Genomic DNA, 19993 nt, shown 5'->3' on the forward strand with positions numbered 1-19993 from the left:
CCATGATGGAAGTATCTGCTGTGCATGAGGAAGAGTCAGTAATTTTACTCCTCCTTCAGACACACCATAGCAAAGATAAAGCTTGTGCAATTTTCTAAAATAATTAAACAACAGGTGTATAGGTTGTCCTGTTTCTAGCCCTTTCGTATTGTTATTGTGCTACAGGAAAAGTTTCTTACAGCTAGCACTTCATCGTGCACCTTTCCTTCCAGATGTGAAAACGTAGTTTATTAGTTTGTGAAACATCTGCATGTTTTTACAAAGGCTGTCTCATGCAAAGAATTCAAAGTGAAAAACATAACTAGAAGAATCACACTGGGTTTTTACATTATTATGACAATAATTGTGTGGAAAAAAAAATGCTAAAAGAAAAGTTCTTCGTTCGTACATAAAGTATTATGTGTAAAGTGTTCAGTCCCTCAGCAAACAAATGCTAACTAGCACATACAGTATTAATGAGATAAACCATAGTATGTTTTATTTCTCCTGTGAAATTCCATCATTCTGTTTTGCAAGGATTCCATATAACTTTTACTTTGCTTCTCACTTTTGTTCCTGCCTCCCTCAACCATAATACTTGCAGGTTTGAAAGATCTGGAGCTTCAAAATATTATTATTTTTAATTGCTAACCTGGTGAACTTTATATCCTCTAATCCTACCCAAAGTATTTATTTCACCACATGCGAATGAGAAAAACTTCACATTCCCTAAAGTTTCAGAAATAGAAGTTTACTTCAATTATATCTGAAGTAATCCTATACAATATGTTGGGTTGACTGGGATCACGGCTAGGATTCTGTTCTTCCAATAAAACTTAGCTGAATAGCCTGTAAATCTTGGTGAATTATTTGGTAAATACACTCTTGGCTCTAGGTGGGTTTCAGGTTGGTAGCTGGTAAATTTGAATTCCAAGTTTCCACAGGAATAGTTACTACTTTCATTACTAAAGCTTTCACACTTTCCAGCATTAGACAGAAACTCTCTTCATGCTTTAACATTTCCCAACAACAGCTGAGAAAAGTTGTGGATCTTTATGGTTTAAGACTTTGTAAGAAGAGTTTAGACAAGTAACCACCAGTAAGGACAGCAGCACTGACCAATGATCCTGCCCTGAGGTACCTGAAGGGCTAAATGGCCTCTCAATAACTCTCTCAAATCTACTTTTATAACTATAAGATCAGTGACTAACTTTACAAAATGACCCAAGGGTGTCCTGTAAATGAGTTTGGGAGTCCTGAACAATACATCTTCCATCCTGGCTTACTTGCATCAAAACAAACACCTCACAGTTGATTTGGAGCTGCCATAACTGGTACATCCAAGGAAACACATCTTTTGTCCTGGGGCACTCTAACAAAACCAGAAGGGAAGCAGAATGGAAGAAGAGGAAGAAGAGAACTGTGAGGGACAAACATGAAGTAGCCATAACAGTATGCTTGAAAATAAGGAAAAGAACTTGAAATACTTGGAGTGGGGGTAGTAAAGATACGCCGGTGAAAGAAAAAACAAACAAACAAACAAACAGCTTACATACTTTGGTTTTAATTTAGAAATACAACTTTACAAGTCAGCTCAAGACTGTCTGTTTAAAGTCTTCTGCACATTCATAAGACCACATCCTAGTAACCTAGTATAACAGTATGACTGTTTCCTTTGACAAAAGAAAGATGTGAATGACAATCTACAACAGCACCATCAGAGATCTCCGAGTGCAGCCTCTCAACAAGAATCTTTAGGACTTAACCCAAATTATCTTCCAGGATATTGAATATGTCACATAAAGTGAAAGGAGACAGCCTGAATTCTGGGTATTCAAAGTGGTTGGTGCATCACAGCCTTAACCACTAGCAACAAAATCAAGTATTTATCAATACTGCATTTTTGTCTAACTATAAATCAACTTCAGGTCTTGTTTCTAGTAGCCTAGAAAAGTAAAAGAAGTCTGCAAGCCTAACTAAAGTAGACACAAGGTGTTCTACAAATCACAAGGAGAGCCTTGCCTGAATGCATTTAACTTTTCCATATTCAACCATATAGAATCACTTTGTGAAATAACAGGCCCAGTACTGAATCTAAAGCTAGCTAATTTTAAATTGCATAAATGAAAATATTATGAAAAACCATACAATTTATTTCATTGTGATTTTCTATTTCCACACCTTAGCAAGTTAGCCAATTTAATTAAACTTACTAAAACAACTTTTAGAGCCAAGAACACAAGAATGATGAAGGTTAGAAATTATGCCAAGGTTAAAAATAATGAAAGAGAAAACCAACAAAACCTAAGCAAAGAATAGCATTTTGAAGACTGAGGGAAGAAGAGACTGCTGGTATATGGAAGTCAGGGTAAAATAAATTGATCAGGTCTTCTCACCTAACTTTCTACAAAGCCTAGCTGTCTCTAGAAGGCTTTGTTTCACCTTCCAAGCTCTAACAACTTTTAAATAGATAGCTGCCTAATATACAAAACTGAGATTCTGATACCTGGGTTCACACTGTATTTCTTCCTTGAAAATTTGCTGCTTCATTTGCCTAATTTAGCTTAAGCAAGCATGAATGAAATGTATTTATCATTATTTTAAAAATATCTTTTTTCTATAATAACAATAAATTCTGAATACAGAAGCTGCACAATAATAATATGGAACATTTTTCCAAGAGAACACGATCCTCCTTCCCAGCTTCCATTTTTTAGAGATCTGCTCTAACAAAATCACAACAAAAAGTAAGGCAGCATCAGGTCTGTGTGGCCTGGGACAAAGGCTAATCTGGAATTAAAATGGATAATATAACTTTTATAACATGGGGCCACAAAAAGGACAAAAACAGATGCATACTTATCTGTAGTTACGAAGCTTGTGAATATCTTGATAATTTGTTTTAAAGCATCTGCTTACCTACATCATGCAGAGTAACTGAGAAAACAAACATAAAACATACCTGTATTAGAGAGAGATCCTCAAGCTGCAACCTGAAGAGGTAGTTTCTGGGTTTAAAAAAATAGTAGATAAAAATTAATTGTTACTAGCATTTAAGTAAAAAAAAAAAAAAAATTACTAGTGTTTAAATAAAAACATAATTAATGAATATAAAAGACAGGAAAAAAAAAATAAATTGCTAGTAGTCAGGACTCAATTCTTTCAGGGACTGTCTTAATATATAGTCCTTTGGAGTAAGGACTAAGGCAATTTCTAAAACAGATTTTCAGCTTGAAGGACTGGTTGCATATGTTTAAAGTAGATATTTATACTGCATACATGTACATCTGAGTCATTGCTCGAGTCTCCCTTTAGAATCAATGGGAAGAAACACTTAGTGCTTCAGCAGATTCGTGTGATCAGTATCAGATGTCTAAATAAGAATAAGATTAAAGCTGAATATTTCTCTCCACAACAATGGGAACCTTCCACCATTAGCTCAGCCACAGATATGTAAAGTTTGAAGCAAAGGATCTCATTATAATGGAGTACCTGTGGAAGCCACAGAGTTTTTTTTCACTGTTCTGACTGAAGCCCTGTCATACCCAGTCTAATTCCTTCAAAACCCAAGGAGTTTTTTTTCCATGTATGACAGGAGCTACACATGAATCAAGCATTATTTTTTTCAAAAGCCCACGCTTTTATTGCAAAAGGATTTATCAACCCATTATTTTTTTTTTCTAGAGTAGTTAAAGTAGCTGTCTTGTTACACCTCTTCTGATTAACCAGCTCTGTTGGTAGCACTTATTATATCAGTCCATGACTCTCTCAAAAATGAGCAAATACCACACCATCTTTGAAATTATTTCAGAATATCCTTCTCTAGTGCAGACTCTCTTTCATGCTAGGTCTGCAATAAGGCTGTTCCGTGCTCCATGTTCCTATTCCTCCTGCCTCATTTTTTTTTCTTTCTTTCTTTCTTAGTTTCTTCTCATACCTGTTTTTCTTCTTTTCATTATATCTTTTTTTAATTACATTTACATATATAATACTCTTCAGTCCTCTTTTGCTTAATTTTTACCTTATTTAAAGCAATTCTGATTTTCCAATACCACTACAGAGTGATTATGTTTTATAAATGAAAATGAAGACATTTTTGAAAGATTACTATAAATTACTTCAATTTTAATTCATTTATAATAAAACTATAACATTAATTCCTAGGATTTCAACTAATTAACTTAAAGTAAAAAAAACCAACAACAACAACAAAAACCCCAAACCAGATAAAAATATTATTAAATTTAAACTTTTAATTTAAATATCTGCAATATACACAAATTATCAACCATATTACTTTCTATGCAACTGGTAGAAGTATAATCCAAATTAGTTAGCCACATTTTTTGAGATAATAATTCAAATTCTTTCCAAAGAAGTATGAAGTATTGCTAATGGGCACAGATTGTCAGGATCTGTAGTTTACATCTCTATTAATTCTTTTAAATGACCCAGAGGGGTGGGGGGAGGAACAAAGACAATGTCTAAAAAACAAACAAAAAATATATTTTTCAAAGCATGACAATCACTATCATGGCCAGCTTTATTTATGGACTCTGGGGTGCAATTATGTGTGTTTATTCATTGAAAACAGTACCTTGCAGGACGATCATAGACAACCATAGAATGGTTAGGGACAGAAGCAGGGACACCTTCCACTAGACAACTAGGACAAGTCTTACAGAAAGCTTCATCCACAAGCTACATGAAAGTTGACTTGAAAGACTTTCACTGAAATGTCAGGAAGCAATGCAGATGGTCTTTCTAACTCATCTACGCTCTCTCTGTAAGGACAAAAAATAGCTTCGTATCTGCAAAATATCTTACTCAGAAATATTCAGCAGGGAACATGCTCAGACTGCTCCACATCTCATTGCATATAAGCTTCCATCAACCATAACTGATTGTGCTTCTTTCACTCCAAATATCAAAGTTAAAGAAACCTGCAACTTCACTGCTGTTGCAAATCTTTTTTTCCACTTACAGGAGCAGAACACCTTTTCTCTTCTAGAGAAATTGAATTGCATCCTCAGCAGGTATAAAATGTTTTCTTAACTCAGTGGCAGCAGTCGCACAGGAGTGGCACATAAATGCCCCATCTCACTCTACGGTCTCTGCTGCCGAATATATGAGCAGACAGTCTGGTCTCACATTTTTAGCTTTTGGGTCAGTACTTAGCATAGTGTCATGTCAATCTCTGTGTGTACTTATCTATATCTTTAGATATCTACTGAAGATTCATCACTGGTGTGGCATTTTAAGACAGATTATTGAATTATTAATGTCTTTTTGTGGTCTTTCATCCTGACATCATTTCAGCCTATTAAAAAGTAAGCTATTATCCCAAACTGCAAAAATTCTAAGTGAATAAATACATAAATACAAGAAAAGAAGAGAAACAGAGGCTGAAATTTGATGGGGTTTTTTTCAACTAGAAAATGAAATTTGTACAACAGCACAACACTTCTACCCATTGATATAACCAGTGTGGAATTAGAAATATTGACCCTGTAAGTGTTAGTGAGACTAAAATGTCTATATTCATGTGAATAAGCCAAGAGCCAGAGCTAATTAATGTACATTTTTCAACTTCCTGCGGCTGCCAATAACCAATTAAAATATTATTTTCAGCTTCATAAAGCCATCAGAAAGAAAATGGGGGAAGAAGAAAAGCAATGTGCAAGACATTGTAAAAGCATTACACTTTTGCAACACAGGTAAACTGCGCAAATGGACAGCAGAGAGTGACTGTGACTAGATGAATAATGCTAGGACAAGCAGCAAACAAGCACTCAAGAGAGCAGAGCTACTCCTACATAAATGTGTCCACTTCAGTAAAATTTGCAGGACTAAGTTTAGCTCTACAAATACAATAGTTTAATACTCTAAGGAATACACCTCTAATATGCGAGAACTCATTCAAAAAGGACATATACAAGAAGAAGCTATCTAAAAAAAAAAAACCCCAACAAAAAACAAAACCAACAAACAAATAAGCATGTCAGTAAAAAAACACATTGGAAATATGATATTAGTAAATCTGGCAGTCTGAAGAAAAATTCAATGCCAATTTTCATTACACGTGCAGAGTCATTATGCTGCTCACAAGATCGGTGACAATACGTTTTTTCAATGTGTTATTGAGACTATTCCCTGGATTGCCATTTTTCAACCTCTGTTTAGCTTTGTTCTATTTAATTTGTGTTTTGAAGGCAACTAAAGGTGTGAAATAAATATGACAAAGTACATTCCTGAAGCACAGATACAGACCTCTTAGCACGTAGCCAGTCTCTTGTCCAAATATGCTGGTAATAAAAGCAAAACAAATAGTACTTTACATGCTGGAGTTAAACTGATCTGATACTGCTGGGAACTGGTAAATTTGTTTCCATTCGGTGCTTAATGAATGAGGGAAGCAAATATGTTACATAACTCTGCAAGCAGAAGGACACTGTAATGAGAAGAAAACACAACTAACTCTGAGATAAAGCAGCATCCTATATTCCTTCAGATAGCCAGCAAGCAATAAGCCTTTTGCCTTCCGTTCTCAGAACTGAACATTTCTAGTGAACTGTGATAAGTAAAACCAGTTGATCAAGAACCTGCTCAGACTCAGTTGCAAAGACTTCCACTGGTATCAGTGGGAACTGAATGAAGCACCACAAAAAGCATGCTCCAGTCACTTCCTTGATGACAATGTATTTTAGTCGAATGCAGTGAATACATTCAGTACGACTACAGACAAAAGTATAAAACTAATCTCCTGTACGTTCCTAAACAAGCCCATGTCAAAAATAAATTGAAAACTCATAAACATTCAAAAGTACAGCAGGTTAGTAATGCTTGTTAAATTCAGCACTTTACCCTTTTCTTTGTGAAACAGCAAGGTATAAAATGTGAACACAACAACAATTTGCATTAAACACAGACATGAATTAGAACACTAAGGTGGGACATACAGCTTAGGAAAACATACTAACTCCTAAGATAGCAAGAAAAATAAAACCCACCCCAAGGCCCCATATGCATCTGCTATTGAAATAGGAGTTTCAGCAAACCCAGAGAGTCAAGGCATGACCAGACATGTTGCCAGATCTGCTGGAAAGAAAACAGTAAAGATTCTTTCCTCTGCACTTCCTTCAATAAACTATTTCACATGAAAGAAGAAAATTTTGTTCAATTTACATATTAAGACTGAAAATGAAAAGTAGAAGATCTGTAAGAATCAACCATTAAGTAAAAAGTCATGATTCAACAATCAAGATGGAAAAGTTTGGGTAAAAGCCAATTATAGTTCTTCAGTGCAGTAAAATCAGCAATTGGAAATAAAACAAAAAAGGAAAAGAAATAAGAACAGAAAGAAAGGAGATAATAAATATAAATAAAAATTTATTATGTCAAAAATTCATTTTATTATATTAAGGTATGATAGGAAAAATGTGAAAAATCTAGGAATTATACACTGGAAAGAAAAGAAACGATCTAAGTGGTCTAACTGAATTATTGTATGAAAATGGTCAAATTACAACAATGAAAAGCAGAATGGTCAATAAGTAATTTTTGTCTGCATTTTGTAGGAAACAGAAGTCAGCAAATGAGAATAAGTAGCTTATTGATAAATGCTAATGATATGAAAACAGCATATACACAGAGATGAATATTTTCAAACTAGCAGGTCATGCTAATTCAACCTAAAAACTATGGTGAAGTGATCTTTGGTCTTCTTATTGCTGTTTTTTTAATAATTTCTAAAATTACAGGCATTCTTGAGCACTGAAAGACTAACCATGTTTTATTAACATTCAAAAAAGCAAAAGGGAAGACTCAGTTGATCACAGGCTGACCAGTGAGACACTGAGCTTGGTAAACAGAATAAGAAAAGCACTAATGGGGTCAATTAGGAAAGAATCCCTTTATAAATTAAATTAATCCACTCAAAGGTCTTGTAAAATCTTATTTCCTTCTCTGATGGTTGCTCTTCAGTATTAGCAAATCTTACTACATTCACTTTCCTGTGGCTCCACATACAGCCTCAGCAGTGAGTAGAGATCCTAGAATGTAGCACTGCTGCACATATGTCCAACAACAGTCAGGCATCACTTCTATGTATTTCTTGGTACGGGCTTCTCTGAGAAAAGCAGAAAGGCACCGTTGGCCAGTCTCTGCAGCTCTGGAGCTTGCTGTCCTCCTGAAGCTCCACCGTGCCATATCATCTCAAACGTGCATTACTGTCTTCTCCCTGTTGGCACCTGCTTCTCACACACAGCACTTAGGTTCACCACCTGGAGATGGCCTCAGAATATTTGTCACCTGTGCACCTCTGATGCATGACAATCAAGCCTTTCTGAATTTTATGCTTTACCCCAGATAAGTTTGCGATCTTACTCAGCTATTTATTTAGTAAGTTGTTGTTGGGTTCAACTTTATCCTGAAATACCACTTCAATAAAAACATTAACCCTGTATTTTGTAACTGCGGCTGACCAAATCTTTAATACTTTTTAACATTGCAATGCATATCTCAAAGTACATGCTCCCAGAACTTACTTTTTTCAGATATGGCATACACTGTACAGTATGTACCCATATAAACAGTCATGTAAATCCTCTGTGATCTTGTAACCATTTCATTGTTCAACATATTAATCTTCTGTTTCTCTTCAATATTAATTTGAAATTAAATTTAAATGCTGCTGTTATATCTCCTCCAAAAAATAATGGCAATGTCCTTAAATTAACAGAACTTTTAGACAGTTCAGATATTTTGCAGACTCTTTTCCTAAAGTAATTAACTCTGGCAAATAAAGTTTGCTTGAGGTGGTTTGGTTTTTTTTCAGGAGTGGGGGTGAGAGGGAAAGATGAGGAGTCTAAGGTAGCTGAAGTTTGGACTTTATTTTTATTTTATTATTTTTTTAAGAAAACAAACTGCAACAACAAAATGTCACAAATTATGTAAGTTATTGTGTTAATGCCAAAGGTACTTAAAGGAAGGAGATATTAAACTTGATGGCCCATGTTTTCAAAGCCAGCCTTGAATTTCCCTCTCATGACCATGCTGTAGTCCTCTGGTAGAGCCATTAGCTTTCAATACAGCCCTTCCCTCCAGTGGAAGTTCGCAGTACGTGGGAAATTCAGAAGGAGGATGTATACCAAGGATGCACATGATGTCAGCGCACCTCTACATAAAACACAGTCTTGCTCCCATCAAATTTTGAAAGGTGAAGGTCAGGTACACAATATGCTTCATTGCATTGTTAAATTTTCTGACTGCACTCTTGCAATGAGGACTGAGGCCCACGCACCTACCTAGCACTTGAGCAGCCTTCTCAAGATGAGTGCAGCCACTCAGGTGCATCCACAAGGGTGATTCAGTAACTCATGCAAGGCAGCAATGTTTCAGAGGCAGGGGAGAGTCCTTCACAGACCTGACTGCTGCTCCAAGTGGTAACCTCTCTAGGATTTGTTCTATATTATGATTATCAGCCTCTGGTCAACCGGAAGCTCCCTCCCCTGCATTCCAGTGCCATAACGGCACACACAAATAGACAAGTTCAGGAAGCACCAAACTGCTGGTGATGTAGAACAGAAACCGTATGCTTGGACTAACACTCATTGCAGAAGAAAGGAGCATGTACTACTAGCACAGATCAAGTATGTTTACATAAAGTCACTACTTCAATTAAAGACAGGTTCTTTCAGAACACCACTCATCTGATATAATTTCCAGAGATGGCTTACACTGAAATAGCAGTGTTTTCTGACAAAGAAATTCGATTTACTCCTGCCATTTCTCTTTTCATCTTATCCCAAGTCAACTCTATGGCTCCTCTGATGATGGATCATGTTAGTTCCACGAATTAAAATGGCAAGACACTAAATCAGCACAAGGAAACAAGTTATTTTTGTGAGGTTAGTGAATTGACTAGTGTTACTCTGCAACCAGACTATCACTGAAGCTGAAAATTGCACAGTGGAAGAAAGCATGAGCAGGAGAGGTACAAAGCATTAGCTTTGAAAAATATTTAGGAACCCATTAGCAAGGCAGGAAAGAGATTAGGGGGAGGAAGACCTTCCTCTTTCTGCAGCAGTAGGATGTTAATTTATCTTAGATTTAACATTAAACCATACCTTAGATTAGATCAGTTCAATCAGTGAAAGGACAGACATTGATTACCCTGAACCAAGTGTTAAATGAGCAATAAAACCCAGATGGATGTTCAAAGAATATAGCACTAATTCCTAGCGCCTGCATATTCTCCCAATATGCTCAGAGCATCTCATTAACAAGAAGCTCTCAATTTCTCCTGCTGGGAGCAGACAACAACAAGAAGCAAACCTGTACAATTATTTATTCCTTTAACAGAGATTCTTAAACCACTGTTAATGAATCCTTTAATTTGCCTTTCTGTTATTATGGCAAGTAGTGGTAATGGTTCAAATTAATGTTCCCAAACACATATCTGCTTAAGTGAAATGGCATACTGCTACAGTCCTTCATCAGCGAGATAAGGAGTGACTAAGGCAATAAGCTACCTCAAAGCAAGTTATAATCCTCAAAGCAAGTTTAATTAACTTGCAGAAGAAAATACAGATGAAAGCCACCATTATTTAGGGTGCTCTGTGTAAAAAATAATGTAATACATATCTAAATATATATTATCCAATAAAAAAAAAGTTGAATAGCTTTAAGACCCATTTCTGATAAGTAACTATATCATTTTAAAGTATAGCTGAACTAGCCCAACTTGAATTTTAAAAAATAAATTACCACATCTTAAAAATGAACTCCAGTTAGGCTTCTACCAGTTCATAACTTCAAGCAAAAGAGACTTGGGAAGAGGAGGATTACCTCATTTTTCCTTTAAAGAAATAATTTGCTTCTGACATAATACTTCTTGCACGGTCTGAACCAAATCATTAAGGAAAAAAAAATTTAAAAAAATTTAAAAGTCACACAAAAAAAAAGATAAAAATGAATGGATTAAAAGGAAAATGTAACTAATTATTTTTAACCTCAACATTTTTGCCATAACCTACTGAATATGAGACATGCTTCTAGTTGACTCTCATTTTACTAAAATGGCTGGAACATTTTTAACAATTTTTGATTTATAAAAACTAGAGATGGTAAGTGTTTAGCGTACTGCCAGGGAACGAGAACAAAAAAAGGCAATGCACAATTTTCCAGGGCAATTCAGACACTCCTGTATCCTCCCCCTGAGCTGCTCTTTTACCCCTTCAATTGACCTTTCCAGGAGGGAAACAACGAAAATGCTGCAGGAGGTATGGCAAAGTGCTTCCACAAAGAAAAAGAAGTTAAGGTTGGTTTTGGGGAAATCCATGAATCCCCACGTTTACCAGCATTTCAAAATACAGAAATCTTTATCATATTTGATTAGATGTTAAGTCCACTAAATGACATACAAAGAAATATTAATCTGGATATTTAATAAGGATTAATCAGAATAAGATAAACAAACAGACTCTCATTTCTTTGAGCTTACTGAGGAGCTAATGCCCTAAGAGGCATTACCTTTGCTGATGCCACTTAATTATAAAAGTAAATTCTGTCTTGCCATATGTTTGCAGTTTTTTTTAAGAAAACAAACTAATTCCCTAGAAGATTTCAGATTGCAAGAGAACTCATTAATTTTTATCTGCTAGGTCATATGTGACATTAAGAACGATACCTGGGGCAAATTTTAAAGATACTGTTTCATGGGAACATAGCTACATTGCCCTGTGTCAAAAGTCAATAGTTTTTGTAATGTACTAACAACTTTTACAATAATATTGATTTCTCTTTTTAGAGTGTTTCTTACCAATCTATTTTATTTTTTTTCCATTTTACATAAATGTATAATCTCATACAATTGAGCACATACCTATTAAGAAAAAAAAGTTCCTTTTACATTAAACCTAGACCTAATTGACATAACCCTGAAAAAAATCTGTCACATCCTTCAATTGCAAATTTTAAACCCTGTAACCGAAATAAAAATCACTCTTCTTCCCTTAATTCAGCTTCGTAACTTGAACTGTAATCTTCACTTGTCTTCACTATGCCCTTTGGGCTGTTTCATCGAAGTTGGGCACGATTAATTTCTCCCTCTGCCTTTTCCCCTGTCTTCCCCCACCCCCTGTACCCCACTCCTCCATTCTCAAAGTTATCTAAATGAATTTTTCTACACAGGCAACTTGTGCAAAAATGTCCCAGGCAAGCAGGGCAACTGTAGGTTGTTACTGAGACCCAGACTAACTCATCAGTATTTTAGGAGGTACTCCCCTCTCTCTGAAGCCCTCACCCATAGTACACATATATCTACTTTCACACAGCAGACTGACAGAAAACCAAATGATACTGTTTTAAAACAAAAGCATTACAACACTTCCATTTCAGGTCCAATAAATGTTATTAAGCAGACCTGTTACACTAGAAGGTGTTAATGATTGTCAAGTGACTCTGACACAAAGACAAGTGCACGCCTTGTTAAAATTCAAAGTTGTGCTAGCTCCTTTTACAATTGAAACAGGAGCTAATATTAAACCTATACTGTATAGTAATATTCAGAAACTACAGCAGTTGCTACTAAAAGGCACTGGACTTTATGGTAGAAAACAGATATGAGTGTGACCTAAGAAACAGACACTCCCTATGGTCGAGGTGAGGAATTTGAAAGGTGAAAAACTAAATGGACTGCAGTTATTTGTTTCTATTATGTTCAGAGAAACATGACTGTACGCATTCTAGAAATAAGCCAGACTGAGACAAAACCAAACCTCACTGGGATCAGCAGCCTCCCTCCCTAATGGAGGTAGTGGGAGAGGGAAAGTGGGGTGTGGCTCCAAATCTTAGGCAATTCCTCAGCACAAGGGAAACACCAGTGCCAGGATGGATTGGATAACTAAAGTGAAGGTCTGTGCTAATATTAGAATAGTAATATTCATATACTGCTGCAGATGGTATAAGGAAACTGAAATAAGGCTAGGAGACTTTGAATTATGGAGAACTGGACATTCTGCAGAACAAAATAAAATATCAACCAGAGACTTCTTACAAGGACTGGAAGACAACCTGTGGGGGTGGGGGAGGCAGATAAAAGTGTAAAAAAACCTGGTTTTGCACAGGAACTACAGAATGCTCACAGACATCAGAAGACTACTTTTATTTCCCAAACTAGACCAGCAAGACTAATCTTAGCAATATAGGACTAATAATTACCTACACAATCATTGCCTGCTATGGCAAATATTATAGAATAATGTCCCTTTCATATAGTTAGAGATCTCTATCTCAAAAATATTTCTGTTCTTGCTTTCTTCACTCTATTAAAATGTGACAAAACTCATTGTTTCTTGACTGAATTACCCATGGACAACTTAAAGTGATTTGGTTTTCTGCCAACACTACTATGTAGTTTATACAGCTACTTCCTTCCCTAGATGTACCCGCTGATGGATTTATGGGCAGGTGCTGTGCACATGCTCAACCTTTGTTTTCCCGCACTACAATTTCAACCCTCTTCATTCATCTTTTAGCAGCCCTTCCCTACATCTCCTTCTAATTTTGATTAACCTCGTTTAAGCATATATAAACAGAACAGTACACACTATTACAGCTTAACATCTACAAAGGACATTGGGCAATTGATATCAATAGTTCTCTGTCACTACAAGAAACACCTTCCGAGGCATCATGGGATTATATCTGTCTTTTTATGTAGCTGCATGACTTTGGCAGCTCCTAAGTTGAATCCAGTCTGGATCCTAGTTAGGATATTCACTGTCTTCCTTATGAAATGAGCCACAAACCTCTTTAGAGACTGTAGTATTTAAAAAATGGAAGACAATCAACCACAGTGAATATCAATGATGGAAAAGGGATTTAAGAATTTGCAATAGTGTCAAATTCTCACAACACTATTTTATTTGGTTACTAAGACAGAGAAATTTCTGTGAGGAGTTCACTAAACTCCACTAAAGTGAAAAAAATGAATTAGAAACTTAAGCTGAGCCAGGACACAGCTCCTGGCTGTGAAAATCATTCCTCTTGTTTAGAAGAGCACCTTACTAAAGCAGAAATGTAGAGGTGGAAGCATCCTCTCCTGTTTTTGTTTGGATGCTAGACAAGTAAATCATAATAGGAGTACTTCTTCTGGCAGTGTAAATGAGCAATCTAAGCTGTGCCACATGCCACATTATGCATTTCCTTTCTCTACCATTGATTGGGTAGAGAAGGGAAAACCACGTTAGAGGGCTATCGATTATAATTTTCACAACTGAACAGGAACTTCTTAACTGTTCAGATCTCACTGCAATCATATTGCACATAGATATCAGTTTTTCAGTACTGAAGTGTTAGTACAAGAAGACAATGGAAAAATTAATTGTCAGAATATTCTAAGAGAAATAACTGTATACCAAAAGATATTTCACCAGGGAGGAGGAATTAACAGTGTATTCTCTTTGTTGTCTTTATAAGAGCACATTTGTGGTTTAGGACAGAAAATTAATTCTTCCAACGGCTCTTCACATATGTGAATCCTGTGAGGCAGATGTTCAAGAAACTTGTACTAAAATTTTATCTACAGGCCATAGCACAAGTATGGTAACTTTAATGCTCTGTTCCGATGGCCCTGGGTGAAGGGTAACTGCAAACAATTCATTAAGGAAAAAAAACCATCAGTGCAGCCAGTTGAGACTACGAGAGGCTGCAAACACCACTCCTGCAAACGAGTAGAAAACTCAACATCATATTCACAGTGACCAGAATTGTTTTACATGGCAGCAGGGATTACATGCAAAAGGTGCATAATCAGCAAGATCAACACTTGCATTTTTGGGATTACAGCACCCTGACAACTGGTTGTTAGTCTTTGAATCTATGGCGCCATGACGTACAATGACTTTCACCATATAGTCTGGCACCATGCTTCAAGATGACAAAAATGTGTAGTGAAGGGGACATACTAATATCAATAATATGTACGATTAGAAAAACCTGCTGGCAAGTGCAGTCATTCTAAAGTGAGGTCTCCATGGCCAAACACAACAGCACTATAGAAAAGCTTAGAATTTAGAATGGAAATGCAGAACAAGGAAAGAAAAAATCCAGCAGATTCTATGAACAAGTAACAGCCAGACATAATGGATTGTGAAAAACAAAGATTTCTCTTGTGATTTTAAACAAACTAAATATTTTTAATTTTGCAATTTTAGCCAGAACAAGAGATACAAAGCTCTGAAGCAGCATTAACTTACAGAGAAATCAAATGAATCCTATTGCCTTTACTGTACTGGGTCATTCACGAAAGGCAGAATTGGTAGCTGGCATTTTTTTGTAGTCACCAACTATTCAACAAAATTATCCAAAGCTTATCCCACAGTGATTTAAAAGACTTCATCAAAAGTATAAGCTTAAATGAGTGTATTTTTTGCTGAAATTTGGAGCCCAGATGAAGAGTGCATAGAAAAAAAAAAAAAAGAGGAAAAAAAAAAATTTCTTTTTGTCAGTTATTGAGATCTTTATAGCCTGAATCGATCCAACACACAATTTCATGGGACTGAGGAGAGGCTCAGACACCTCTGACTTATACTGGCTATAACTTTACAGAACAGCACTAACTGACAGCCTCATGCCTCATTTAATTTGGCAGCTTACTGAATAGATAAATAAACATGAGTGCACAGGATATCCCACTTGAGGTGGATCATATATATACATATATATATATCTCCACACTCAGAAAGTTTTGCCCCTGTAGATAAGCAACTTCCATTGGCACACTGAAAATTTTATGACCCTGTATTTTGAACTTCATTTTGAACTAAGAAACAAATTGGGAAACAGAAGTATATTCCAATGTAAAATCTAACAGAAAAATGAAGTGACTAGAACTTTGTTAATTCAAGACTAAAAGATATTTAGAATGCAGGTTTAAATAATAAGTTTAGATTGTAAAAATTTTTGCTAACCAAAATGTTTTACCGTACTTCATATGCTAAGAGAAAAAAAAAGGTGTTCAAGGACTGTCAGTTTCAATGCCAACACCTATGACAATGTCACTGTTGATCACAGCTTGCAAAGTACTGTCCTACTGTGCAAAAATTATGATTATCACCAACTCTACCACTAATTCTTCAGTCTTTAACAGGTTGTTCCTGGCATTGCACTGAATAATTATTAGAATCATCCAAGCATGAAGAGCTGTACTGTGTAGCCAAATTTGGGATCATCATAAGTTTTATTCTATGGTAACTTCTGTCACATTGCCATATAGCATCTTGCCTGTTCTACTGTGCGCATCCAAAGTTTGAGAGTACCCCGGGACAGTCCTCTTAAAAATGAGAATAGCATAAGCTATTAGCATCCTTCATACCAGGCAGTGCATCTTTTAACTTCGGAGAGGAATAAGAGAAATAAATATATATAAAGTTCAGTTTAGTGGGTCTGGAAGGCAGGGGAATCACATGAGAGCAAGCTGATGTTAAAATTTGGCTCAATATTACATATCAACACAGAACATAATCCAGTCTGATTCAACATGAAAAGAAAATAGATTTCTCACCTTGCTCCAGCAATAAGCTCTTTTTGTCCTGGGTCAAACGTTAACTGTGAGAAGTCCACAGCATCTTCTGCTCTGAACACATGTAACCAAGGAGCAATTTCTAAAAACAATGAAGAAATACATCTTTTACTTTAAATATCTTTGTTGTAGTACCTTAGGTAGTTAACATTATATTTGCAGATACTGTGGGGCTGCAAGTTTTCAGTGTGGTCCTCTAAGGAAACATAAGAGACTTTTAGCACCCTACCACATAACAGACTACAAGCCTGGAAAATATATAGAGCAGTCACCCAATACATACTTGAATGAAGTATTCAAATTTTGGTCTGATTTATAAGCCAGATGTGTTTTTCCTTCTTAGGTAAAGCAGAAAACACCACAGTACAACAGCAATTCACTGGTATATTCAAGTGAAGTTAGATAAATTTTCCACGCATCAGAAGCAGCTGAGGACTAGAGCTTTTTTTCTTTGTTCCTTAAAAAAAGGATCCGATCAAGTCGAAAACAATGAGAAAAAACAGGCAAATTTAACTTTTCCTCTTTTTCACAATAAAAAGATTGACATATGAGGGATGAACAAGGGAAAATGCTTGACATTCAGGTGAACCTTTTGGTTTCTTAACCTGTGTTTCTCAGACCAATTTAGTGCTATATTAAACGGGGCAGACAAGTGGATGAGTTGCTGAAAACCAGCAAGGAGCATTACTTTTATTCAGAATATGAATCTATCCCCACTTTCAAAGTTAAACTCATATAAATAACTGCACACCAAATCCTTAAATATTTGCATTATTAGTAGTTATATTTGCATTCATATCAGTAGTTGGAAACCCAACAATGCAGCAATATGAACACAAACATTCTGGAAACTTAGAATGCTTTTATAGATAGGTAGGTAGTTGGTTTTGGTTTGTTTTGTTTTGTTTTGTTTTGTTTTTTTACACCAACACACAGAATACATGATTGCTAGAATGATATAAGTGGTTCTTTAAAAAAAAATGCAGTTGTACAAAAGCCTCAGCCTCTAGAGTTTCTCTTCCAATTCTCAGGATATTGAAGCTTTTTTCTTATTTATCTTTAATGTGGTCACAAAGCAGTGGTCTGGAACATATGTGAAAGGTGAAGAGGGCTCCATATGTATGGCACAACGGGCTGTGGAACTGTGTATTTGAAAACTATAGATGTGAAACAGTTAATAAAAAGACCAAAGGTGAGTACATGTTCATGACCATTTACAGTGTCAACACTAACGCCCCTGAAAGTGCTGTGGCAGTGTAATTTTATGATACTGGTATCACCACTTGCAGCTCAGGTTGCCAACACCCATTGTAAGCTACTTTCTTCGCTCATGAGCATATTTTTCCCCTTGCAAATGTCTGGGTTGAAATAATCCATGTCTGGTGCCTGTTTCAGGATGATTTGTTCTTAATTTAAATATTAAAGTTTTAGTACAAGTAGGTCATCCATTCCCAGGGAGAGGGCCCAGGAGAAAAATGTTATTCTATGTCAAAATGTATTCAGTCATTGCAGGGAACCATTAAATGCACTGTGCAGAAGCTGTAGCATCATCTACTTTGGAAAAACAGATGGAGCTTTGCAATAGAATCACTTGGGTGTCAGAAAACCAACTTCAGCATTTTTAATGACAGCCTGGATGCATCTGGGCAATTTCAGGCTTGTAATGCCAGTTTGCACATGTTCTGCAGAACTTGTAGCTAAATTCACTGTTGATTCCATCTGCACTGGTTAGGTTCTCAAATTAGGGTCTGAACACTGGGCAGGAAAGGGAATGGGGCCACATATTTGATATCTATGATTACAGCTGCCATCAGCTGCTACTACAGATGCTGTGCATAGAACCTAACAGGATTCCATAGGAGGAAAAAAATATATCTATATACACACACACTTATATGTTATAGGCCTATGTAGCCTTATACATACTTATTTATCTATTTATATTTATGTATATAAGGCTACAAACAAGGAAGTCCAAAAAAGGCATTTCTTTACTTTTTTGTACTCGATTTTGCAACCTTTTCAGTCATGCATTTTATATGAAACAATCAATTACAAAGTTCTAAAAAGTCAAGAAATTAGGCAGGACACTAATATGAGAAAATCTGGATGCAAGTCTTGAAGAATCTCACTTACTGAAGACAAAAAAAAAAAAAAAAAACCAACAAAAAAAACCCCCTAAATAAAATTACGTTTATCAGACAAGGTATCTAAAATCTCCATAAATTCCCTCAGACATTTCCCACATGCACACAGAATACAGACATGGTCTTTACAGAAAAAAATACACAAACACACTCCCAACCAGAAACAGCTCTCAGTTCTGAGAGACTACTTTTCCTTGTATTAAACACTGTGAGTAGGACATAAATGGATGTAAAACCATTTTATAAAGCAGCAGAAATTCAGACAAAATTGTAATAGTGATGAATCACTGATAAAACTGCAGAATAAATATCCTATGGAAAAAAATCAGGTCTTTAAAGACAGAGTAGAGTATCCAGACTGGGAGTCCAAGCACATCAGTGGGCAGAAGTCACAAGAGGGACTGGAAAGACAACCCAGGACATGGGTTTTCACCCTTGGCTGCTATGTTCCCCTTCCACATGGTTACACAAGCCATGGCAAATGCACATACAAGGAATCTGCACTCTTCAGGATGGCAGTCACAGCCCCCTGGGCTCTCTCTGCCTACACCCATGCCCAGAGGTTTCTGCCTCTGAGGTACAATCTTGCAGAATCACACACACATCTACTCCTAAACTGCCAAAGCATAACTCAGGATATCACTGTATTAATGTTCAAATTTGTATCACTGTGTGCAAACATGCGGAGTTGAAAACTCTACTTGCTCAGCAGCAGATCTGCACACAGGTAAAGCCAGACCTGCTGTGGAAACAGCAGTCTCTGAAACAGAGAGAAGGCAAACAACTGAGAACAGGATTACTTCAGTGCCACATCGGTATGACAAACGAGACCCTTGGTCTCCTGGAAAATAAAGAAAGCAGTAGCTCCCCATCGCATGGGTAGGGCAGGGACACTTCACTACACAGAGGTATTGCTGTGCAGAAGTCCACAGGGAAGGCTGAGGCTCAAGGATGCAATTCTCTTCTACTTGTCCTACTGTCTCAGCAAGTCACAACAAAGCTCCAAGGTACAGCAAAAGCAGGTGATTGAGACCATTTCCAGGTTTGGAGCAACAGGGCAGGGGCCAAGCAGGGCAGGGCAAGCCCAGGCTAGAGAACAAGAAAAGAATAAGGACTTGCTAAGAAATCTCTCTGAAATCCGATTCACCTCTGTCGCTCCAAAATATAAATTACTCTATCTTGTCTTTGTTGCATTCAGCAATGTTCTTGCTTGAGGGCATAAGGTCAGGAAGAGCAAATGGCAGCTAGGGCTGCTTTTTTTCTGTAAACACTCTGAAACCGT

The 19993-nt window shown here is 36.4% G+C and overlaps 1 protein-coding gene across 1 annotated transcript in view; it reads right to left on the reverse strand.

The window, feature by feature from the left end:
* Positions 1-19993, reverse strand: part of LOC104528129 (semaphorin-5A) — a gene marked incomplete at its 3' end in the record, with an annotated part of 155936 nt that overhangs the window by 117751 nt on the left and 18192 nt on the right. Inside the window, exons 2-3 of the mRNA XM_010172047.1 lie at positions 16547-16646; positions 2942-2987 (exon numbers count right to left, since the gene is read on the reverse strand). Of these exons, the coding sequence (XP_010170349.1) occupies positions 2942-2987; positions 16547-16646 (146 nt within the window). The remainder of the gene's footprint in view (positions 1-2941; positions 2988-16546; positions 16647-19993) is intronic.

The sequence above is a fragment of the Antrostomus carolinensis genome, unplaced genomic scaffold (assembly GCF_000700745.2).
Source record: "Antrostomus carolinensis isolate BGI_N321 unplaced genomic scaffold, ASM70074v2 scaffold5537, whole genome shotgun sequence".
In the NCBI taxonomy this organism is placed as follows: Eukaryota; Metazoa; Chordata; class Aves; order Caprimulgiformes; family Caprimulgidae; genus Antrostomus; species Antrostomus carolinensis.